Raw genomic sequence first — 25,995 nt, forward strand, 5'->3', positions numbered from 1 at the left:
TGACTTACTTTGTTCTGTCTGTTACTACTTGGAACCACTTAAATCCTACTTTCTGTATTTAATAAAATCACTTTTTACTTATTAACTCAGAGTATGTGTTAATACCTGGGGGAGCAAACAACTGTGCATATCTGTCTATCAGTGTTATAGAGGGTGAACAATTTATGAGTTTACCCTGTATAAGCTTTATACAGAGTAAAACGGATTTATTTAGGTTTAGACCCCATTGGGAGTTGGGCATCTGAGTGTTAAAGATAAGCACAGTTCTGTTAGCTGCTTTCAGGTTAACCTGCAGCTTTTGGGGCAAGTAATTCAGAGCCTTGATCTTTGTTGGAGCAGACGGGAGTGTCTGGCTCAGCAAGACAGGGTGCTGGAGTCCTGAGCTGGCAGGGAAAGCAGGGGCAGAAGTAGTCTTAGCACATCAGGTGGCAGCTCCCAGAGGATTTTCTGTGATCCAACCCCTCACAATGGATGGAGCAATATATTTCCAAGTAGAAGAAGGCAGCTTAACAAAAGAAGCCACAGGCAATGAGATACTAGACTGACCAGAACAGACTGAAAAGTCTGTCTTTTAAAGAGACAATGTCACTGGTGTGATTGGATTAGGAAATTCAGGGGGATCAGTAATGGGCTCATCACTTTTAGTGGCATTCTGAATCTTGCCCAGGTCAGTGGAGACTTAAAGTCATTATTATGGGACGGCTATTTGGTAGGTTAGGTCTAGTGGCCTGAGAATAATTCTTTACCTAACCAGGGTTTTACAATGGCATCCCCCACCGCAATATCTGAATGACTCTCAGTGCTCAAGTGAACCTCCCAGAAAAACCATCCCCACAATTAGCACAACTAAGCAACCTTGCTGGCGGTCTGAAGGAAGAGACCACAGACTAAATGGGCTTGGAGAGTGACCTGCCCTCTCAATCTTATTGACTTTGGCCCAGAATCTCCCTTGTGGTACAGAAGCATCATGTCCCACTGCTAACTGGCTCTTGAGCCAGCGTTGCACCTCTGGTGGCACAGAGCTGGATGTAGTGGCTCTTATGTGCCCTAGTTGGGATGGTCAGGTGAAGGGATGTGACCTGAGCTTCCTTATACCTAGGCAACCCCCAGCTTGCGGAGTGGCCTCTTGAGGCCATTAGTAGCCAGAATAATTTAAAACAGCTTCTAAGCTGCTGCCACAGGTTACACCAGAGGACCAGACTTGCATACAGTTAGCTCAGGATTGAGACAGCACAAAAGCTGCCTTTGGAGCCTTCTCCTGAAATGGGTTGTGTTCTCCTCAGCCATCCCCCAGAAAAAGGTCCTAGGTCAAAGTGAGGTGCTGACTATGCTGCCCCGGCTCTGTAGATAAACAGAAGACTTAAGTCTCCAGGGACGCATGTCAACATGGCACCTTTCAAAAGCAGCAGATAGGTGTTAAATATGGGGAAAATGTTGCACTGTCAAGAGTTGGCTCTGAATTTTCCCCTACTTTAAAATAAAGTAAAAAACAGAGGGAGAGGTGCAAATAATAATAATTATTATTAAGAAGAAGAAGAAGAATGTGCTCCCTCTGCATGACTGCTGTTAAGCAATTAGCTCAAAAATTCCATTCCAAGAGCTGAGCACATTTCCACAAACATGTTGTACGGTGCTGGGAGAGGTAAACACAAGAGAGCTATGTTGGCTCCTGCTGTATTTGAAACCCATAAGATAAAAAAAATATTTGCTGCAGGGAAAGACATTTTATGTAAAAGCCTCCAAAAAGGAATTAGAAATAAAACAGAAGCTAACAAATAATAAACTGAAAGCTATAAAAATCCCCAAGCCCCTAACATTGACAGTGTCCTTATAACCTGGAGTGACGACAGAATGGCTGAAGGCTAATGAGAACCACAGCCTTTTACCATTGGAAAGCTGCTCTCGAGAGTAATTGCTGCCTTTATACACCATGCCCTTCACGGACATCACCCATACCACTGGGGACATGGGGGAGGTTTCACTTTTGGTGACTGTAACCCATATCTGTTATTAATATTACAGGGTGAAGAGAAAGGAGGCACTACAGACATCTCCTAGCTTTCAAGAAAGGGGGTAAATCACAGGCCTCTCCTTCCTCAGTATTTCACAGCTCTCCTTTGTGAGTGAGCCCGAGTTGGGAGAAGGGGGATGGAGGAGTAACCCTGAAATGTCTCCAGTTTGAGTTGAAGGGTGTTCTCCCTGAACTCTCTCTTGCAGAGTGCCATTGATTTTTGTTGCTGCAGGTTTTTCTACCTTTCTTCAGCAGGATAGCTTGTCCTGACCCACACAACTACTTGCTTAAATAAAAGTATTGACACAGATGCAAATCCTGTGTATTTACTTATCTGCTAAATCAGCAGGGATGCAGCAAGGGCCAATGGAAGCTAGAGCCATCAGAATTTCATGGCCTCTTCCTGGTTACCTTGGGGCAGGAGAAAGCCCAGCATCTCAAAATGCTGAAGGGCCTTTGTATTGAGTTAATGAATTATTTGTTTTCAGTGTCTGCTCATTGGCAATAGCACCAACTATTTCCCTTGGCATGAAATGTTGCTCTCACATCATGTACACTGGGTCTTTGGAATCTAGTTCTCCAGAGTCACAGATTTGGAGGCTCCCTTCAGTCTGTCACTGTGAAACCAGAAAAGTCCACCTTGAGATGGATGAAAATGCCTAGGGAAAAAAAATGCAAGTACCAAATCTCTGCGACAGTATGCACAGGCCTTTTGAGGTTTGGGAGGGGAACCATCCTGGACCATGCAATATTTCATTCCAGCATAGCTTTTAACAAATCCTGTGGACAGCAGATTCCCTGACTGTGGGGAGTAAACAGTTTGAAATTCATATTGCTTCTGACCCTGGCTCAATAGGGAGGGATCAAACTAGCTCCTGGTTTTTAACCTCCCCCTCAGAATCTGGAGAAAAGAGCAAGCCGGGAGATGCAGTCCACCAAGGCAGCCATGGACACAGTCCTCTCCTGGAATAAGGCATGATGGGAAATAAAAGGAATATATAATCCCCGTCCTTTCCACAAATAGGGTAGATTAGACATAGAGGGAGCAAGGCTGTACTGATGATCTCTCCTGGAAGGCGCAGAGCAATTACATCAAGGGCCTGTATTTTTTTAAGCCTTTGATTTGTTTTTAACGATTTTTGAAGCAGATGCCCCTGAACAGTATCTAAATTAACCTAGGGGACTATGGATCTGTTTGGCTGTTCATGTGGAGAGGCTCACATAAAGACCCTAGGCTGGGGAACATTTTATTTACAAACTCCAATTTATGTATTTATTTTTTATTTACAAACTCCAATTTATGTATTTATTTTTTGTTTGGCTTGATACACATTATACTGTATCTTTGCATTTATTAAAACAGGAAGGTAACACAACTCACTTAAAGCCATACACGCAGGTTTCAAAATGCTGGAACCTCTGCAGTGCAACAAATGAGAAGAGTAAAAATGAGTTTTCCCCTGCATTTCCAACTAACAGCTGCATGATGCAGCTTCCAATAAGGGCCAGACACTCAGCCGGTATATCCCGGCATAGCATCTATGGAACCAGGTTGATTTACACCTGCTGAGGATCTGGACCTACGTGTCTAAAATGGATGCTAGGAGGAAGGACATTATATTTGCACCCTGTACTCCATTTGATTTGATTGCCATTTGATTATTTTAGCTTAAAGGAAAAAAAAGGTGAAAACTTACATCTCCCCACTGGTAGAAGAGTTTGGCTGCACTCCATTGCAACTTCTGGTTCCGTTTGTTCCCCACTATCGGAGAACGTCCACGGGATAGGCCTTTCTTAGTGATGTTCACATGGTGCCCCTTCATCCACTCTGGCCAGTTGCCGCGATTGCAGCGGTGAACGAAGCGAGCACATTCGAGAAACAGGGCTGCTCTCGCCACTACGGGAGCTTCCTGAAATGTTTGCAAAATTACATTAAAAACTATGAACCAACCAATCTAACTTAAGAGCTGGCATTATCTGGACTGGTTTACAAATGGAAAGCAGCTATCTCTGGAGGATCATAGTTAGTGTGATGATCCTTTAGACAGGTTCTCTGCTAGTATGAAACTCATGACCTCTGCATCTATTACTTAGGGTACAAGACTAGATATCAATTTCTATACCTGGTTCAGCCACTAGAGGAAGGCAAAGATCCACACTGGTATTAATGTGGTTACAATAACGGGTGTTTATTGCCTTTGAATCATCTTTAATGACATCCCTGTTTTCTGTAACTGGTGGTATACCTCACTCATAATGGAGACAGACAAGATGGGCTGGCTAAGAGTGTGAAATAAATAGGGATGTGCCTGAATCAAACTCCTAGATTTGAACACTCCTGAATCTTGGGAAAGTTCAGATCCAGATGTGAATGGCATGTCTGGCCCCTACATCTACAACACACCAATATAAATGCTTAAGATGTTTTGGGTTGGCTAGAAGGGAGAGAATAACAGTAATATAAGTAAATACATCAATTCTCACTTGTGTGCACACAGATATAATATAACCTACTTTCATTTTCTGCTCACTTCCTCCTGTTCACTAATCACTTCTTTTGAAACAATTTTATGGGTTTTTGCAAATAATGTGACAATATAGACAAATATACACATAAGTATGCAAATCAAGGCAGGCATATAGTGTCTTCTTGACCAAAAAATAAAACTGATTCCAGCTGAAACTTTCCCCATAGTAGTGAGCCAAATTTTCAACCTGCTTTCATCAGCTTGCCTGAAAATACTGCAGACAAAAATGCCAGTTTGGGCACATAGATGCCAGCACTTGCATGCACCGTCATTTGTTCCACCTAGGTGACATGGGTGTGGATGCTTTCATGGAGGCTTGCTGAAATGGTGGCCAGCACAATCTGTGCTGACAGCAATTAGACATCGATGGACCAAATTCTCTGCTGGTATAAATCGGTGTAACTCCACTGACTTCAGCAGAGCTATGCCAATTAATACCAGCAGAGAATTTGACCTGAAGCCCTAACATTAGGTATCCAAGTTTGAAAAATTTTGCTTTAATTTTTTCAAGCAAAATTTGTTCATATGTGTCCCAACATACTGAAAATTTGTTTTTCATAACAGGGAGAAATATCTATTTTAGCTGAATTTGATTTAAAGTGCCCCATTTTAAGCAACACTGTGCTTTCCCTCATGAATATGTTGAGGGTTTATTTGGCAATAACACAGTCTTTTCAGTGTTATTTTATGTATTTTCCCAATTTAATATAATAATTAGAGATATACCTATCTCCTAGAACTGGAAGGGACCTTAAAAGGTCATTGAGTCCAGCTCCCTACCTTCACCAGCAGGATGAAGTACTTTTTTTTGCCCCAGATCCCTAAGTGACCCCCTCAAGGATTGAACTCACAACCCTGGGTTTAACAGGCCAATGCTCAAACCACTGAGCTATCCCAGCCCCCTATTTTTGGGCTTGCTTTATGCTTAGTTCTAAATATTAGTATAGAAAGTGAATAACATATTGAAGTGTAAACAGTACAAATAAGGTGAACAACCAAACACCAAAAATTTCCAGTGAATTGTGAATAAATTACACAAGGTGGCCTCAAAACAGATAGGACTCCTGGCAAGATTGGGCATTACTAAGTGATTTTTTTACACTGCCTGTCTGTTTTTTGTTTAACAATTAATCCTTCTTTTTTTCTGTGTGCATATTTAAGAGGTAGGATTTCAAAAGCACTCAGCATTGGCCTAACTCTTCTCCCATTAGATTCAATGGGACTTTTATGATTGGTTAGAGAGTTAGACCAGTTTGGGGCTTCTGAAAATTCTAGCCAAAGCGTTTAAAAACAAACTGTAATTTGTAACTTTGAAATTAGAAGTCTCCTTCCCCACCCAGTTTACATCACTGTCAAAATAAATAATGTTCTTACCGCTTGGGATAGAGAGACAAGGTGGGTGAAGTAATATCTTTTATTGGACCAGCTTCTGTTAGTGAAAGAGACAAGTTTTCATGCTAAACAGAGCTTTTCTTCAGGCCTGGGAAAAGCACTCATAGTGCCACAGCTAAATATAAGGTGGAACAGAATATTTAAGGTGAAGTGGCCCATTAACATCCCTAGAGTCATAGGCCAAAAAAGGGGGAGGGGTTAGTGGGTTACAAGTTGTTGTAATATGTGACAAATCCAGTGTCTTTATTATGACCATGAATTTTAGAGTCTATCAAAGTTATGAATTCAAGCTCCCAGACTCATCTTTTGAAGGTATTGTGCAGGTTTCCTTTGAGGGCGAAGACTGAGAGGTCAGATATGGAGTGCTCGTTTTGTGAAGTGTTCACACATGGGCGATAAGGTGTTTTTGTCTTTTATTATTTTTCTGAGAGAGTTCATTCAAGAGAATAGTGATTATCTGGTTTAACTCACGTAGCTGTTAGCGTGGCATTTAGTGCACTGGCTGAAGCACACCACATTTTGCGATAGGCATGTGAAGGACCAAGGGATCTTGAAAGGTATGTTGTGGGGGAGGAGTATTGGTCATTGCAACAGTGGAGATATGTCTGCAGATTTTGCATTTGATGTTCTGGGAGGGTCTGGTACCATTTTAAGTTGGAGTGTCCTGGTCTATGGGGAGCTTGCTTCTGATGAGGAGCATGGCGAGACTGGGAGGTTGTTTGAAGGCCAGAAGAAGGGGTTTGGGAAAGATTTATTTCAGGATGTGGTCCCTATAGAGTATGATTGTAATTGTTTAATGATACCATATATGGATGGGTTCCAGTGTGAGAATGATTACTCTGACCTCTCAGTAATCATCCTCAAAGGCAACCTGCACAACATCTTCAAGAGATGAGGCTGGGAGCCTAAATTCACAACTTTTCTAGATACTGAAATCACAGTGTTAATAAAGACACTGAATTTATGGCTTATTACAACAATCTGAAACCCACTAACCCCCCACTTTTACCCAAGGACTACAGGAATGTTAATGGGCCACTTCCCCTTGAATGGTCCCTTAGAATACATGCTAACTACTTATGCTAAACAATCTGTTCCACCTTGTATTTAGCTGGGAGACTCTGGGCTGGTCTACACTAGGGGAGGGGATCGATCTAAGATACGCAACTTCAGCTACATGAATAGCGTAGCTGAAGTCGAAGTATCTTAGATCGAGTTACCTACCATCCTCACGGCACAGGATCGACGTCCACGGCTCCTCCTGTCGACTCCACTACCGCTGTTCACGTTGGTGGAGTTCTGGAGTCGACAGGAGCGCGTTCGGGGATCGATATATCACGTCTAGATGAGACACGATATATCGATCCCTGAGAAATCGATTGCTACCCGCCGATATGGCCGGTAGCGAAGACGTACCCTCTGAGTACCTTTCCCAGACCTGAAGAAGAGCTTTGTGTAGCTTGAAAGCTTGCCTCTTTCACCAACAGAAGTTGATCCAATAAAAGATATTACTTCACTCATCTTGTCTCTCTAATATCCTGGGATTCACACCGCTTCAACAACACTGCAAATAATAAAATAAAATTGTTTTTCTCACTTTTACTTTATTTTCCCACCCCGCTATTTCCTGCAATTTGTACAGGCAAAAAACAATTTAGCAAACGCTCCACATCTTTTTAAATGTCCACAGCTCATTAGTAGGCGCTAGTGAATAGGTGATGGTTAAAGAGTTGAGATGATAATTCTGTCTGTATCCATAATATATTGGTTTCATGGTGCACAAATGCGTGTGTAAAATGTATTTAGGTATTAAGACAACAGCACTTAAGAGATCCTTAAGCAGGTGAAGATCTGCATCTAAAGAACCATACATCATTGATTCAATTACAGTCACAAAAGGTTATGAATAAAATTGAAAAATGTGGGACCTCTTGGAAGACTGGCAAAAAGACAAAAAAGAGACATCTTCTGGCTAGATTAAAGAAGAGAAACATTTCGGGGAGAGAGAGGGGTAAATGCCTCTTAGTGTGACATTCTGTTGTAGTTTGCCTTTCATTTTAACTCAAATGAGGGCAGAAAATATTTATCTGTTAGGATTCCTGTGAAATAATGGGAATATGCATCATGTTAAAGGTTCTGAAATGATGCATGACTATTTGGGTTAGCAGCTGAAAGTCAGGGATTCAGTGACACCAAAGGGGTGGGATTATATCCAAGTCTTGTACGGACTGTTAGCTGCCTAGGACACCCAGCATGCATTATGGTGTCCTAGGTATGTATCCAAGATACATGGAACAAGGAGTAGGTGAGGATCAACGTATCCCAAAAGGGCGTAACATTAACTTTGTCTGCAGACTTATCAGCACCAGGAAGATTGCACCCATGATGTAGTTCTCAGGTACATGGCGCTGCAATTATGGTGTTTCACCTAGGTTTATATATCCACTAGGGTACAAGGAAATGAATCAAAATGATGGTCCCAAGCAGAGAATTAATCTTTTATTATCTAGGGGCTTGTTTTCACATACAGCGCTATGGAGGTGCAGCTGTGCTGCTGTAGCACCTTAATGAAGATGCCCCTATGCCCATGGGAGAGCTTCTCCTGTTGGCATAGTTAATCCACCTCCCTGAGAGGCAGTAGCTATGTCGAAGGCAAAAGCTCTCCCATCTACATAGTGCTGTCTTCATGGGGGTTAGGTTGGTATAACAATGTTGCTCAGGGGTATGGATTTTTCACACCCCTGAGCGATGCTGTTATACTGACATAGCTCTGTAGTGTAGATCTGGCCTAGGTCTTTCAAGGGAAAATGAGACTGAGGCAATTAAAGACGGTGGGTGCGGGAATAACAAGGGATGAAAGACGAAGAATGGTCCAGTAGCTGAAGTGCTGGAACTAGGGATCCTGGGTTCAACTCCCTGCTCTACCAGAGACTTCCTGTGTGACCTTGGGCAAATAATTTGCAGAACTGAGGGACACAGAGAATATCAGTAACATGAGGATAATAACACTTCCTCTCCTCACAGGAGTGGTGCAAGAATAAATTAATTAAAGGTTGTGAGGTGCTCAGATACGGCAGTGATGGGGTTCACAAAAGAACCATGGATGGACAGATGAGCTGCCCGCATACCCGGGGAGCTCCTCCCAGTCCTGTGTGGCTCTGCACCCCCTACTAGTAGGGTTCTGCATAGTAGGCACAATAAAGCTCTTAAACTGATTTACTGGATAGTGCTCTGTGGTCACTGCTCTCAAAGACAGTAACTTTCTGATAATCACAAACACCCAAGTGACAGGGATCTCTTGGGCCTAATTCAGCAAACCCTTCTTCACTTGTGAAATCCTTACTCATGCAAACAGTCTCAGTGGCCATGCATGTTTGGGGAAGGATTTCCCTCCCAAGTAAGGCCTGGGGATTGAGCCCCTTGTTTTGCAGAGTCCTGCTCAGATGTTCCAAATTTAAAACATGAAGTGGGTCACTCACAGAGAGAACAACCCTGCTAAATGTGGCACTGCACAGACTCCCTGCGATAGCTTACCTGGAGCCCAGAGCAATCGGAAGCAGCAGCAAAAGAAAGATGAAGATGTGACAGAATGGACAGGGATGGATTCACATCACAGAGAAACACATCACAAATGGAGAGAAATGAATCGGGCAGGCGATGCGTAGCTGAAAAGAACCACAAGTTACCATGGTTACCGTCAAAACTCAACACGGCAGCAAAATCCCAAGCAGCATTGCCACTTCCTATGGAATTTTGTTTACAAGTCATCAAAGTAAAATCTCCACCTTTTTACATTAGAATTCCCATAACTCCTTTTTTGTACTGTATAAATCAACCTGAATAAGAACACACATTTTTCTTAATTCATATTTTACAGATTCCCATAGGTACTCCTCAGAAGTCTGTTCAACACATGCTATAAAATGCAAGGCTGATCTGGATGAACAGGTGGCTTAAGATGGAATCAAAATGAGATAATATCATGCTACTGCCGGTGTTAAGCTGATCCTGTAGAGGTTTGTGACCAGAGAGTCTCCAATTCCACTCTTGTCTCCTTCAATTGTCAAGCAATTTTGTAAGACTAATATTACCTACTGACGGTAACTTTCTTGTGGCCACCCCTTTCCTCACCACGGCAGTTCAAATGAATTTATTCCCTATTCCCCTATTCTCTCTTCTGAGAAAAAAAATAGCTATTTTTAAAATAAACTGTTAGTTGCTTGTGAAAGATGTCAGACTGACAGCTCGTCTCTCTCTAGCCATAAGGCAAGTACATTGTGGGTGGCAGCTGAGCAAATGTATGCATTCCAACTCATCACTGGGCATGGAACCCTGAATTGGGAGCAATTGCTCCAGGAATAAATGGTTAAATCAGTTTCTCTGCCTTTAAGCACTTGGGCTTTCTGTCAGTACTTGGTGTCAAGTATTGCCATTTGCATCAGTCAGGGCTGGCCTCGACTAGGATAAAAATATGGTATTAGAACATATTAAGCTAATACATGCTGATTAATACTTTCTAGAAGTCCATTGTGGACAAAGCAGTATTGACTTTAACATGCACTAAGCAGGTCATGGTAAAGAGTATTGTGCCCCTAGGCCTTAACTCAATCAATTTAGCATGTTAAAGACAGTGGCCCCCCTCTACACTAGACTTTTTAAACATACTCATTAGAATGCGCTGGCTAAAATATTCTAACAACACACCTTTGATCCTAGTCCTCTGATATGGGAATGTATCCACAAGAAACCAGAGTGGCATATCAAACCCATTCCACTTAGACCTTGAACTTATCTTCAGGAGGTAACAGATTTAATTTACTATCAACCCAGACTGAATTTCAGCTGGAGACAAAAGGGTAAAATGACCTGTAACCAATTATTAATTCTCATTAAACACTTGGTAAACCGAACCCGGGATGGATGTCACTTCTTGGATAATATGTTACTAAGTAGCTTCTAGTTTTCAAGGCAGCCCTGTGGTGCAATGTATATAATAAATCACTACCTTTTAATACCTCTGGCTTTTGTTCCACTGCTCTACTTTCTCTAAGTTGCAGTGGCAAATATGTCTAAACTATCTGTGCTAATCAAAGATCCTTTGATCACTTTAAGAATGGAATTACTTGTGAAAGTCTGCATGAAAAACATGCTGATGAAGGTTGAACTAGACTGAAATTGGAGCCGATTGCCTCTAATTTTTAACAGTTGTCATAGCAACATGGCTAGGGGAAATCATTTAAAATAAGGAGCCTTTAATTTGCATCAAATCTAAATCACACAAATGTTTGAAAAGCTTGGAAACATTGTTTTAAAAATACACTTTGTATTAAACTGTGTTTTTCTTTGCTTTAAAGAAGTTGAAAGCATTTTTTCATAATATTGTCATTTGCCTGTGGTCAATACAGTAAAATAACATACTGATAGCTTTTCAAATGCACAGTGAATATGACATCTTAAAGTTAAAACATGTCACTGACTCTGTAGAATTGATACAAAGCAAATGGAATACAGTAAGGATTACTCCATTCTTGCAGATTAAACAATTTAGAAATCTTGGTTTTGGTGACATATTTGAGTCAAACTGGACACAGCTCATGCCTACAGCTTCCCAAAAGATAATCATCTGCTTATGGCAGGCTACACAGATCAGAAACGAACTGCCAAAATGTTAGTGGAGAGAGCCCAATGCAATAACTCAGGACTGACTGACTGCCATTGCTAGTGTCCTAAGAAAAAGCTAGGGCAAATATAAATCTGAAGGGAAAATAAAAGAGGGTGAAGTGAAAACAATATTGATTTTGACATGTGTTGTGAATTTTCTTTCTGCAGCACTAGATTCCTGCCCCAACTTCCCCAAAATGGGGCAAGTTACTCATCCCAGCGCATACTGTGCATATCTGGCTTCCATCTGTTGGATTACAAGGACTTCAAGCTCAGTGACCAGATCATAAATATAATTCTGTGCTCTGTGCCAAAAGTAGCCATCCTCTTTGAGACTACAGAAAAGACAGACACAACAGGAATGTCTAGAAAACAAAGAAAAGAAAATACCTCAGGAAGCTTTAATATTTTTTCTCCTCTGCCTCCTGTTTCCAGACTCTCAGCTAGCTAGTAAGACACTGAAAGAGCTAATTCACTGAAATTCCCTTATTAGTTCAACGTTCTTGTAATAATAATGACTTCATAGCCATACACAGTTCTCAGTAATAGCTAAGGATTCCCATCACTTTTAGTTCTGATATCCCTCCCACCTTCCTGCAGACACACTCTGTCATGAACAATCTGTTGACTCACATTGGAACCCTTTAATAGAGCTCTTTGATCAGTTTAGGGGGTACTTTACTTTTGGCCATCAGCTCAAGGGCTTCCAACCCTTCAGTGCCCCACTGGGCACCAGAAACCTCACATAAAACTCTTTGATTGATTTCCTCCTCCCTTCGCTCAATGTTCTCCTTCTCAAAACCAGAGAGAAGGAGTAGTGCTATCAGGATCTTAGGTGCAATGTAGCTTCTCAAACAAGAGGATCAGTGGCTGCTAAACTAAGTGCAGCACTGGAAATTATTCAGAGCTACCTTTTCCTCAGATTTCCTTCACTGCCAGTCCTTATGACCAGGAAATTTGATCTTTCTAGGCTTGTGAACTACAGCTTAATATCTTCATTTTTAAAACCAGTCCTCAGACCTTTTCCAGATGTCCAACACAGAAGGAGAAATAACAAAAGTTCTATGCTCCAATCAAATACTCAAAACCTAGATTGAAAAACTGTATTGTACTGTCTTATTTCTGAGAGATTAAATTTGCTGAAAAACAGTTTTCATTCCAAGTGTTTGTCTGTTTTCTTTTCATTTGAAATGACTGAACAAATCCTGTGAGTTGCTGAGTTTCTGCTTAAATCAGTGAGAGTTGTAGTTGCTTAGCAGCTGCTGAATGTCTCTTTCTACATATGTATTACACACACACAAACTATGCAAAAAGAACATTATTAAGGTTGCAAAGTCAAGCATTCAAAAGTTAGAAAATGCCAGAATTAAGGTTGCTTATGCAACCTTAATTCAGCCCCTGTGTGCACATGCATTCTGATACAGTCTGTAATTATATGATCACATAGCATTTTTTCCACAGGCCCCCTGCCTCATTCAGTGCACTTAATGAGAAGCTATTCAATTTTTTCTTTCTCATTGTTCAGTGCATGGCTCCAAGGCCTTATTTATTGAACTCTATTCAAACCCTGCTCAGAAAACACAATTAATTTCCTCATGGGCTTTTCTGTAGTGCTTATTGCTACACTAACTGAATCCTTCACAGACATAAATTAATTTATCTTCACATCACCCTTGTGAAGTGAAGGGATGGTATGATCCCTCATTTTACTGATGGGGGTCTGAAGCATAAAGAGATTAAGGTCAAAAGTATTCAAAAATTTTGGGTGCCCAATTTGAGACACCCAGGGCCTGATTCTCCAGATCATTTAGTATTATATAACACTTTATATGTGCAAAAAAGAGCTCTCACTGGCTTCAGTCGCAGCAGTGAGGGCTCAGCACTTCTGTTAATCAGGATCCAGGGTCTCAAGTTAGGCACCTAGAAAATGGGGAACAGATAACTAGTGACCACGTGTGAAAAGTTTAAGTGACTTGCCCAGCATCACATAGGAACTTTGTGGCTGAGACAGGGATAAAATCCAATTCTACTGTGTCTGTTAGTGTATAAGGTGCCACAGGACTCTTTGCTGCTTTTACAGAGCCAGACTAACATGGCTACCCTTCTGATACAATTCTCCTGTGTGACATTCAATTGTCTTACTCACAAGACCAACCTTTTGCTTCCTGCAATCCCCTGCCTCATTCACTAGACACCTGCCAACTTCTGCAACAAATCCAGCAGGGGACCTATAGCAACAGTCTCCTTTACTACACAAATCTGATTCATCCTCAGAGTAGGTCCATCCTGGGCAATGAATGAGGCAGGGCTTTCGTGGAAAAAATAGTATGTGATTACGCAATACAAAATATACTAAATCCAGCATACCCTTTTGTGGAGATTACAGCAAAATCAATACTATTTTTAACATTGTAATCTCAGTTACACTCTGGATTTACAAGCACTGCAACTGAGTTAAGTTTCCAGCACAGAGAATTTATCAGGATATTCTTATATCATTCTTTCTCGTCAGGCAACCCCATTCCATACTCGAACCAAAGGCTTCTACCCATCTAATGGGAAAGGAATGAGAGTAAAACTCAGCTTGGCAAGCCAGCTCCTAGCATTCCCCAAGTCATACATAGTATAAACACATCATTGTCCTGTACTGTTGGTACATTTGCACTTATCTTAATAAGTGAGAATGCAGAGAGTGGTCCTGTGGTTTAAGAATAAGGAAGGACATTGTCACTTGCCAGATTGATGCCACATTGCATGTTTCTCTCTTCCAAAGCTCCTGGAGGCAGTATAATTTGTTACAGTACATGCCATACAGATTAACGAGACACAGTGCAGCATCTATGGGGCTGCAGTGAAAGGGTTTTTTTTACATTTTGTGTTTGTTAATCTAGTGCTTGTGATGGGTAGAAGCTTGACAGTCTTGGAGAAAGAAGTCCTCTTGCTATAGCACAGGCACTTGGAGTGAGTGCCTTCCATCCAGCCCTGCAAGCCTGCCTCAACCCTGACTGGCATGGACCCCATGACTGAGGGCAAAAAGGTAGTTCAACCTCCTGGATGATTCAGCATTCCCCATCTCTGCTAGCACTTCAGCCAGCCCAGGTGCCAATTAGTGCCAGCCAGGATGGTGGATTTTAGTGAAGCACACACCTGTCCACTGGGAAATGGACAGAGACCCACCTCTCTAACTGCAGGTAGAAAACTGAACAGCCATCAGATGGCAACAGCAACTTTTGGCCAATACTGGTCTAGATTGGATTTGAACCTGCAGCATAGCGGGTGGTAGACTGTGGTTTACAGTGTTAAAAACAATACAACCTATGTAAAAAAAAAGTGTGTTGTGATTCACTGGTGTGATATTCAACCCATGAATTATGAGATTTAACCAACCAACACTGCCGGGACAGAAAGCTAGCCTGGGTAGACCAGCCACTTCTTAGCGCAGTTGGCAGCGTGTCAGTCTCATAATTTGAAGGGCTTGAGTTCAAGCCTCAGAGAAGGCAATGGGTTTTGCTCCCTACTTCAGATTTTGGAGGAGGAATAGCTCAGTGGCTTGAGCATTGGTCTGCTAAATATAGGGTTGTGAGTTCAATCCTTGAAGGGGCCATTTGGGGATTGGTCCTGCTTTGAGCAGTGGGTTGGACTAGATGATCTCTTTAGGTCCCTTCCAATCCTAATGATCTAAATCTGGAAAGTAGCCAAGAGGAAGGTGTGAAGGCTGCAAATGAACACAGATCCAGCAACAGTCCCAGAGAAAAGAAGGGTGTGGGAAGTCAGCAGCTGAATATGTCCTCAGAGACTGGGGTGGGAAAAGAGAGAGCAGCACAAAGGGAAGAAAGGGGACAAGGACAGCAACAGAGGGGGGGAGTTGAGGAGCTGACAGTACAAGCAGGAGCAAGGATGAAACAGTGGACTTGGATTGTCTGGGACTTGGACCCCTGAGTTATTAGTATATACATTAAAAACAGCCAAGTGTTGAGCCTTGAAGTTTTTTCCACTGAGTGTCTCTGATGACTAACAGCCATGCCTCACTTTACTTATGAGACCACCAGAAACTCTCAGTGGAATTACAGCCCCAGCTCTGGCAGTTACCCACCCTTTACTCTATATCGTGTATCTTGGTATTGTTATAAGCAGTTTGCAAAGGGACAGCTTCTGGCTGTTCGTGCAATTTGCAGCATGAATATAAAAACTTCATGTTGGCAATAATCTTATTAAGAGGATTGGTATAATAATGGAGACCCATTTTCTGTGCATATTTACATAGTCACACACATTAAAACTTCAGCTAATATTAAAAACACTTCATATTTATATACTGCTTTACCTATTCAAAGTGCTTTATAAATATTAACTAATGACAGCAGCATCTCAATACATTATGTACATTGTGCTCAGCAGGTAAGAACTATGTTAATGAATGCTTGCGCAATGACTTACAAGATCGAGGGCAGCTGCCAGGATGGAGGCATCGGGGATAGTGCCTGGCTCACAGCAGTTTAAGAGAAACTGAAAGCGTTTCATGCCTTGTCTGATTGCTCCCAGGTTCACTACATTCTTGGATTTCCCACCTTCCTGGTTGGAGGTCAAGTGATCATCAAAACTGTGGCAACCTGAGAAGGGAGAGAATACAAAGGGGGTCCAGAGTGGGGGGCGGGAGATGAGAAGCAGGAAAGAGAAGGGGGACACAATACCTCACAAATAAAAAAAATGAGTTGTACAGGAATCCTGGTGTGCATGATCCTGACCCAGTACCCTTCCCTCAACTTGATACATGATCTGAGCAGATTTGTGACAATTTCCATGGCAACAAGTGACTGAAAACTGTGAGCCTGATTCTGAACATGGCTATGCTGATGTAAGCCCAAAGTGGTTCCCTGGACTTGGATAGAGGTGCTCTAGATTTAATCCAGTGTAAATTAGATCAGAATATGGTTGGTCCATGGCTGTTTTTCAAATACGTAAATACAGTATCAAGTCTCCTGCCTGTTTGGGCTCTTAGGCTCTCTCCCTCTCTGCACTGTCTGGTCAGTCTATTTAGATTATTTTCATTTATCGGTCTCTATCTTAGCTTATCATCTTCCCTAAGAAAGAATACACATTTATCCTTATCTATTAATTTAACAAATGATATATTATATTTTGAGCAGGACACACGAGTAATAATTCTTCCAAAAGAGCAAGTCCAGGATCAGCTGTTATTTATGTATGCTTAAATCTTCAGAAGTGACTAGTTATTTTGGGGAGCGCACCTTGGGACACCTTTTGTCAAGGCCTGATTTTCAGAAAGTGCTCAGCACTCACCTTCTATAAATCCTTTAAGATGTCTGATATGCAGTGCACCTAAAAATGGAGGCACCCAGAATGACTAGCCACTTTTGAAAATGAAGCCCATAAAGCAGGTCTGCACAACTTGTAAAGCGGCGAGGGCCATATTACTCCAAAGAAAACAGCTGAGGGCCGGCCCCGCGGAAACGCCCCGCCCCCTGGCCCAGCGGAAACACTCCGCCCCAGCACCGTCCAGCCCTGCAGAAACAAACCCTCCTTTCCCAGTGCCACAGGCCTTTTAAATCGCCCCCTGGGGAAGCTGGGCCACCCCACTACAGCGCACTGGTTTTTGCCAGTACACCGTACTGGGGCTTGGGCATGTGGCCCTCTTAGGGGCGGGCTGATTCAGGGGAATTGGTTGAATTGGCCTAAAGCCAGCCCTGGCAGCTGAGATTTAAAAGGGTTCTGGGCTCTCTGCGGCAGCGGGCAGCCCAGAGCCCTTTGAATCCCGGCTGAGATTTAAAGAGCTCTGAGCTCGCGGCTGCCTGCAGCTCAGAACCTTTTGAATCGTGGCCACGGCTGGGATTTAAAGGGCTCTGGACTCCCCGTGGCTGCAGGCAGCTCAGAGCCTTTTGAATCCTGGCCGCAGCTGAGATTTAAAGGGCTCTAGGCTGCCCACCGTTGCGGGCAGCTCAGAGCCTTTTGAACCCTGGCCGCGGTTGAGATTTAAAGGGCTCTGGGCTGCCCACCGCTGCCGGAAGCACAGAGCCTTTTGAATCCTGGCCGCGGTTGAGATTTAAAGGGTTCTGGGCTCCCCGCCGCTGCGGGCAGCCTAGAGCCCTATGAATCCCAGCCACGTCTGAGATTTAAATGGCTCTGGGCTCCCCGCCGCTGCGGGCAGCTCAGAGCCTTTTGAATCCCGGCCGTGGCTGAGATTTAAAGGGCTTTGGGCTCCCAGCCGCTGCGGGCAGCCCAGAGCCCTATGAATCCCGGCTGCGGCTGAGATTTAAATGGCTCTGGGCTCCCCACCGCTGCGGGCAGCCCAGAGCCTTTTGAATCCCGGCCGCGGCTGAGATTTAAAGAGCTCTGAGCTCCCCGCCGCTGTGGGCAGCTCAGAGCCTTTTGAATCCAGCCGCAGGCTGCACAGTGAGCCTCTGTGGGCCGCATGCGGTTGTGCAGGCCTGCCATAAAGCCTCCTTTGAACACAATAACATGTTACTTGTATGGGACAGGTCAACTAGTCCCACAATGCAGACTGGAACCAAGGTTCCCCTGAGGAAGGTAAGTAGGTAGGCAAAGCCTAACAAGTGACAGAGTTGGTGTGGCTTGTGGAAGGTACATGAAATAAATATTAATTAGTTGGGAAAACACAATGAAACTAAAAATATTCTAACTAAAGCACAACTGGGGAGTATCCAAGAGCTTTTGTTTCAGCTGGACACCCTCCCAAAGGCAAAAACAAGGGAGATCAATTGGATTTCTTCACCCACATGACCTCAACATTGCACATGGCTCAGCTGCCATTTTTGCCTTCTCAAAGGAAAGCTCTTCTGAAAGCTTTGACAGAATATCTACATAATAAATGATATGAACACTTCTATCACCTCTAAGGAAACAAAGCTAGAAAACCTGAGTACCTCACTAGAGCTGATGGAGGACCAGACAGGACTCAGAGGATGGATCTGAAAAGTAGTTTCAAGTCTAAGATGATTATCATTCATCACAATCAAAAGTATAAACGCTCCACCTCCCTCTGCAGAAGCAAATGCAGAATCAAGACAAAGTCAAGAATCTCCAGATCATGGGCTTTCCTGCTTTGCCCACAAAAACTATCCCAACTTCCTTGGTTTACGGTCATAAGGAAGAACCTCTCATCATTGAGGAATCTTACAGAATGCTCAATAATAGAGCAACTAAGAACTTTGGGCTAGGGACTCTAGTTGTTTCTAACATGGATGTAACAGACAAAGACAGGGCACCACTTTTGAAGGACTTTCTTTACCTAGGGAGAGGACAAAAGCAGAAAACTCCAAGTCCACTAAGGGACCTTAACATGAAGATTTACCTGGGAAGCACTTACATAGTAAAATGACAACCCCAGAACAGATAGATGGAAAATCTTTTCCAAACTATTAATCCTAATCATGCAAACAATGATGAATTAAGTTTTAAAAAATCTTCTTGTAAGAATGAAAGTACATGGCTGTCCTATATCCAGCTAAGCTACGTAGTGCCCAAAAGCAAAACATTTCTATCCCAGGACAGATTTAGTCCAAATGAAAAAAGGAACAAGGACACTTGTGTTAGCTGAATAGACATTACTGCCTTTTCTTCCGGTGCCTTTGTTTCCTAACTACCTGGTATATTTCACCTGATACAATTAATGGCCACTTTGTCACAATATCTTGTTTGGACTATAAATAGGATGACCAGATAGCAACTGTGAAAAAACGGGACAGATGGTGGAGGGTAATAGGCACCTATATAAGAAAAAGCGCCAAAAAAATACGACTGTCCCTTTAAAAAAGGACATCTGGTCACCCCAGCTATAGACAAATACTGTTTTCCCTTAAACATGTCTAACCAATCTCTCGGTGTCAGAATCTGTGCTGCACCTATAAGATGCACAGCACAGAAACTCACTGCCCTGGTGGAGGGCACAGCCAAGGATGCTTTAAGCCACATCTGTGCCGTCCTACTTTGGGGCTAGGCCACAGTCACCAGCATAATTTAGATACCTCTGGGGTCCTGTCTCAATTGTTGTGTCCACCCTGCTTTTCTGTATGGGTGGCAATGATGAACGGAATCTACAATGTTCTGCATATTGTGGTCCCGTCCCTGTCTTGTGCCTTCCATCCCCAGCCCTGCCCCTTTTCTGAGGTTTGTGAGGAGGTCCTGGAGAGACAACCTTATGACTAGCTCATGGCCAGCACAAGGAGAAATCCCCCTCCCCACCCGACACAAACAGGGCTTTGAGGGTCCTTCTTTATGTCCTTCTGGCATAAAGGGGCCAGGGTGTGGTGAGGATCCCGTCCTTGACTTTTGGGCCTGCAGTCTTAACTATGGGCTGCATTCTGATATATCATAGGAAGGAAAAAAAGAGAAAGAAAAGGAGGGAGGCACGAGCCACGGTTCTGTTTTTGGTTCTTCATATATTCCTGATCATGTAACATACTGTTCTGGGGCTGGATCCTCTCCCACTGAAGTGAACGGGAATTTTATCATTCACTTAAATGAGAGCATGACCAGTACTTGTTGTTAATAATCCAGAAACTGGTTCCTCTCCACTATCAATGGAGGACAAGATAGCAATAGCCAATGGGGCAGGTGTTGTAAATGGGCTTTTCTCCGTTGGCTTCAATGGAGTTACTTTGATTTACACTAGCTGAGGATCTGGCTCAGTTAATGGAAATCATTGCCTATCCTAATGAGAGAGCTTCATCTATTTAGGGAGTTCTATATTTTTCATTCCCATTTGCTGGATGTACGCAAGATCTCTTCTCTGTGCAGGCCTGGTAGGTGCTATGCACATTTTTTTTGTTGTTGTTCTATGTTTTATAAATTGAAGAATATTGTAAACTTTGCATTGAATGAAAGATATTCACAGACTCTAAGGCTAGAATGGACCACTGTGATCATCTAATGTGACACAGGCCATAGAACTTCCCCAAAATAATTCCTAGAGCACATTTTAGAAAAACATCCAATCTTAATTTTAAAAACCATCAGTGATGGAGAACCTACCACAACACTTGATAAGTTGTTTCAATAGTTAATTACTCTCACCATTAAAAATTTACATCTTATTTCCAGTCTGAATTTGTTTAGCTTCAACTTCCAGTCATTGGATCATGTTATACTTTCTCTGTTAGACTGAAGAATCCATTATTAAATATTTGTTCCTCATGCAGGTACTTATAGACTGTAATCAAGTCACCCCTTAACCTTCTCTTTGTTAAACTAAATAGATAGAGCTCCTTGAATCTGTCATCACAACGCAAGTTTTCTAATCCTTTAATCATTCTCATGGCTCTTCTCTGAGCTCTCTCCAATTTATTAACAACCTTCTTGAATTGCTGCTTGCCTGTTTAGCTGTATTCTGATAATAGGTAAAAGCCCTTTTAAATAAATGATGAACTGTATAATGCATACATGTATTTGAAATACATAGAACTCCCAATGACCTAGATGACAAATGATGAAGAAAGCAACAGCTTGTAAACAACTTGACAGAATGACTCCCGGTTTAATAGATTTTTTGTTTCTGTTCACTGTAATGCGTGTTTGTTTTTCTGTCCTGGTTTTACTCAGTTATCATATTTTTAAAACAAAGACAGAAAGAGGCACTACATGGAGAAAGCGTGAGCAGAATGATGTCACAGCACAGCATCAAGAATGCTGAAAAGGAGAGAGGACAGCAACATTGACCAAAAACACGGTCCCAGATTCACCCAGCCATCAGGTTCTTCATGATTTAATAGCATCTATCCAGTCTAACAGGCCTTTTGTTCTCCCCTCTTAAAAATATAACTTCTATTGATCTCAATGGAAATTATGAATGCAAAGGAAAGTTTTCATCCCTGTATATATTTTGATCTTTCTATTACTTTTTTGATGTTTATTAACACTCATGCCCCAAAAGGCCTTGCATAGAATATGATTAACTCAGACCTGATAAATGTCATGATAATTCAACCTCATGTTCAAATGAAATCATGAATTCAGAAATTGACATCTGAAGCACAAAATATACTATGTCATGTGTGCACTATACAGTATTATTATATATGGGTCTACACGCATATTATATACACTCACAAAGGCCTTGATGCTGTAAGGTATTGCATATGGTTGCAGTAGGTCTGCCCATGCACAGTAACTTGCAAGACGGGGGTAATTTTATATAACACACACACATATATGTACAAATTATATATATATTTACACACACACACACAACATTTTGCTAAGCTACATCTCGTGTATAAAAATTTCTTTCTGATATGATTACATGCTCCCTTGACTTTCACAATTTACCTTTCAAGAGATTTTAAAAAAAGTATTTAAGCTCCCTTGATTTTCAGAAACTCACAGGTGATGAACTACACTCACGAACATCACTGGTTGATTTACCTGTTTGGTTTTTTTTCATAAAGGACCTTTTCTTAACTCTCATGCCCTTTCAGTTATTATGCATTTCTAATGTAGACGTGTTTAAAAGCCAGGCATGGCCCACTTAACTCCACTTACATACAGACAAATAAATATGAACATACTTTGCTCTTGGGCAGGTGAAATAGATGTCCTGATTTTTCAAAATAAAAGTAGTTACATAACATAACATATTAATCACAAAGTGCTGAAATACTTTAGATAGTTCAAAGTTCACATAGGTAATAACCAGTGTGATATCCTAGCAGAACAAATGCATAAGATATGTTACACGTAGCATACACTATTATATAACGTAACATAAAAATAGAGTTTGTTTATTCTGACTTGCATCCATACTTAACATTGTGTGCATGAAATGTTGGAGACTTAAATTCAATGGGAATTTTGGAAGTGCAAGATCAGGCTTAGAATTCCAGTCTGGACATTTGTGAGAAGCATTAGATGTTGAATAGTTAATTGCATTCATACCTCTAGCTCCTAGCTTTATGCCCTTACTTTGCAGTATCAAATTAATAGCACGAAAGAGTAACACGGGAGCTCTCTGGCTGTCACTCCAAGCTGAGAATAAAGAAAAGTTCTTTGCATTTTATGATAAATGTGGAGAACATCATGCTGGCTTAGCCTCTTCCTGGAAATTTTTTGGCCAGATTTTGCTCAGACAAGCCTATCTGAGGTTAATAGCTGGGAAGAGGTAGGTGTTGAAAAGCTGCAAGTATAGATAAAAGCAAACAAGACAAAAATATGCTAGTGAAATGTAAGCGATGGGTGGTATGTTATTTTGCAGATGGGTACAGCTGCATCTGAGCTTTGGGCAAAGGACTGGTCCTGAGGCTCTTCGGGCCAGATTCTATAGGGACGACTTTTTTAGTGACAGTGCAGTTTGTGATTAAGTGGGTACAAAGACAGCTGTGAACCACCTTTACATGCCCCCTCCCAATCCTAGGGCTGTGGGTGCTGGGTCAGTCCCAGGGCCGGTGCAACCATTTAGGCGAACTAGGCGGTTGCCTAGGGCGCCAAGATTTGAGGGCGCCAAAAAGCAGCGCCCTCAAAAAATTTTTTAAATGGTTGCAGCCGCTGCTGCTGGAGAGGCAGTCTGACTGCCTGCAGCGGGCAGCCCAGGGCGCCCCCGGGCCCAGCGCGCAGCCGCTGCAGCCTGGCAGCCCAGGGCACCCCCGGGATCAGCGCTCCACCGCAGCAGCCCAAGGCGCCCCCGGGATCAGTGCACCGCTGCGGCAGCCCGGGACGCCCCCGGGATCAGTGCGCCGCCGCGGCAGCCCGGGGTGCCCCCGGGGTCAGGGTGGCAGCCCGGCAGCCCGGGGCGCCCCCCGGGTCAGGACGCACCCGCGGCAGCCCGGGGCGCCCCCGGGGTCAGGATGCAGCCGCGGCAGCCCAGGGCGCCCCCCGGGGGTCAGGACGCAGCCGCGGCAGCCCAGGGCGCCCCCCGGGGGTCAGGACGCAGCCCGGCAGCCCAGGGCGCCTCCCGGGGTCAGGACGCAGCCGCGGCAGCCCAAGGCGCCCCCGAGATCAGCGCGCCGCCGCAGCAGCCCGGGACGCCCCCGGGATCAGTGCGCCGCCGCGGCAGCCCGGGGCGCCCCCCAGGTCAGGACGCAGCCGCGGCAGCCAGGGGTGCCCCCGGGGTCAGGGTGGCAGCCCGGCAGCCCGGGGCGCCCCCCGGGTCAGGACGCACCCGCGGCAGCCCGGGGCGCTCCCGGGGTCAGGGTGGCAGCCCGGCAGCCTGGGGCGCCCCCCGGGTCAGGACGCACCCGCGGCAGCCCGGGGCGCCCCCGGGGTCAGGATGCAGCCGCGGCAGCCCAGGGCGCCCCCCGGGGGTCAGGACGCAGCCGCGGCAGCCCAGGGCGCCCCCCGGGGTCAGAGTGGCAGCCCGGCAGCCCAGGGCGCCTCCCGGGGTCAGGACGCAGCCGCGGCAGCCCAAGGCGCCCCCGAGATCAGCGCGCCGCCGCAGCAGCCCGGGACGCCCCCGGGATCAGTGCGCCGCCGCGGCAGCCCGGGGCGCCCCCCAGGTCAGGACGCAGCCGCGGCAGCCAGGGGTGCCCCCGGGGTCAGGGTGGCAGCCCGGCAGCCCGGGGCGCCCCCCAGGTCAGGACGCAGCCGCGGCAGCCCGGGGCGCCCCCGGGGTCAGGATGCAGCCGTGGCAGCCCAAGGCACCCCCCGGGGGTCAGGACGCAGCCGCGACAGCCCAGGGCGCCCCCCGGGGTCAGGACGCAGCCGCGGCAGCCCAGGGCACCCCCGGGATCAGCGCGCCGCTGTGGCAGCCCAGGGCGCCCCCGGGATCAGTGCGCCGCCGCGCGGCAGCCCAGAGCACCCCCGGGGTCAAGACGCAGCCGCTGCAGCCCAGGGCGCCCCCAGGGTCAGGGTGGCAGCCCGGCTGCCCAGGGCGCCCCCCGGGTCAGGGCGACGGCACGGCAGCCCGGCAGCCCAGGGCGCCCCCGGGGTCAGGGAGCCACTGCGGCAGCCCAGCAGCCCAGGGCACCCTTGGGGTCAGTGCGCTGCCGCGGCAGCACAGAGGTTTGAGCTGACGGTGGCTGCGCTGACCCAGGGGAATCCCTGAGCTGCAAGCAGAGGCTCAGAATCCCTCTCCCTCCCAGAGCAGGGGCTCCAGCCTATGCAATTTTTCTCGTTGCCCGGCAGAGGCGCCGGCGGCTGAGCAGAGCTGCGCAGCTCTGCTTAGGGCACGTGGCAGGGGCCCTGCGACAGGGGCGCAACACCAAGGCTTCTCTTCTGGAGGAAAGCCGCGGCTGCCTCCTGGCTCAGCCTCCACGTCAGCCCCAGCGAGGGGCACGGAGAAGAAAAAAGCCTCAGCAGTGGTCTGGTGGAGCGGAGGAAGAAAGAGGACCCTAGCGCTCATGCATTGGGCAAGGTAAGCAAGTGCCTCCCCATGGGTCAGCCTCAGGTGCCTGTGCTCCTGCCCCCTTGGTCCTTAGCTGGTCCCTGCTCCTGCTCCCCTTGTGCCTGGACAGCTGGAGAGAACAGCAGCCTGCAGAGCTGAGCTGCCCCAGTGCCCCCAGGCACCCCCCTGTCCCCATCCCCCCCACAGCCCTGACCCCCAGCTCCGAGCCTAGTCCTTCTGAGCTGGAAACCCCCTCGACCTCATCCCCCCCACAGCCCTGACCCCCAGCTCCGAGCCCAGTCCCTCTGAGCTGGAAACCCCCTGACCCCATCCCCCCAACAGCCCTGATGGCCAGCTCTGAGCCCAGCCCCTCTGAGCTGGCATTTGGAGGGGGGTGCAAGATGGAATTTTCGCCTAGGGCGCAAAATATCCTTGCACCGGCCCTGGTCAGTCCCAAAGTACAATTCAGTGTCGTCTCAGGGCTGCTCCATGTTGTGTCATCATGGCAGCCAGAGATGAGCTGAATGAAGCAGCTCTTCATCCAGGCTCTTTTCTTTGGTCATGCCCCCAGCCCTGGGGGCCAAGGTGAGGGTGACAGAGAAGCCACCACACCAGCCTGAGCATGCCAGAGTATTTCCCATGAGGGTGCAATGCTGAGGTTACAAATTGGGCTGGCACTGAAGCCTTTGTGTACTGGAGAACTGGGCAGGGCAGCTGCATCAGGGGCCTTTGTCTGGCCTAGAGTGTATATATACCCAGTTAATGCAACTGCACATGCACTACAAAAACAACCCCATTTATACACCCCCATAATACATAAGAACATGGCACACAGGATTATGATCTGATAACTCATATGAGGGTGCATCTATCAGTTCTGAAAAGAAAAGCCACGACAATACTGAGGCATGTGGTATGTTGATAAAAGTCATGCTGTATGAGAAATCAGTCAACATGTACTAGAAACAGTTGATCAAAAGGGACTCCACTCTACCACTGACAGCCCACATTTTGAAATGTATGTAAAAACAGGCTATTTACACCTCTTCTGCTGGTTGTGTGACACCCATTGGTGTAACTGGGAACTGTGCCCTCACATGATCTGAATCTTTAGC

The 25,995-nt window shown here is 45.1% G+C and overlaps 1 protein-coding gene and 1 non-coding gene across 8 annotated transcripts in view; one reads left to right on the top strand and one right to left on the bottom strand.

The window, feature by feature from the left end:
• The window catches only part of UNC80 (unc-80 homolog, NALCN channel complex subunit), a 197,581-nt gene that overhangs the window by 105,029 nt on the left and 66,557 nt on the right, over positions 1-25,995 (bottom strand). For all 7 annotated transcript variants that reach the window (XM_050916066.1, XM_050916068.1, XM_050916067.1 and 4 more), the window contains 2 exons: positions 16,030-16,202; positions 3,709-3,921 (listed from right to left, as the gene is read on the bottom strand). In XM_050916066.1, coding sequence (XP_050772023.1) covers positions 3,709-3,921; positions 16,030-16,202 — 386 coding nt within the window. The remainder of the gene's footprint in view (positions 1-3,708; positions 3,922-16,029; positions 16,203-25,995) is intronic.
• TRNAM-CAU (transfer RNA methionine (anticodon CAU)) lies at positions 15,018-15,092 on the top strand. The gene has a single exon. It is a non-coding gene; the product is annotated as a tRNA-Met (tRNA).

This window comes from Gopherus flavomarginatus, chromosome 10 (genome assembly GCF_025201925.1).
Source record: "Gopherus flavomarginatus isolate rGopFla2 chromosome 10, rGopFla2.mat.asm, whole genome shotgun sequence".
Classification (NCBI taxonomy): Eukaryota; Metazoa; Chordata; order Testudines; family Testudinidae; genus Gopherus; species Gopherus flavomarginatus.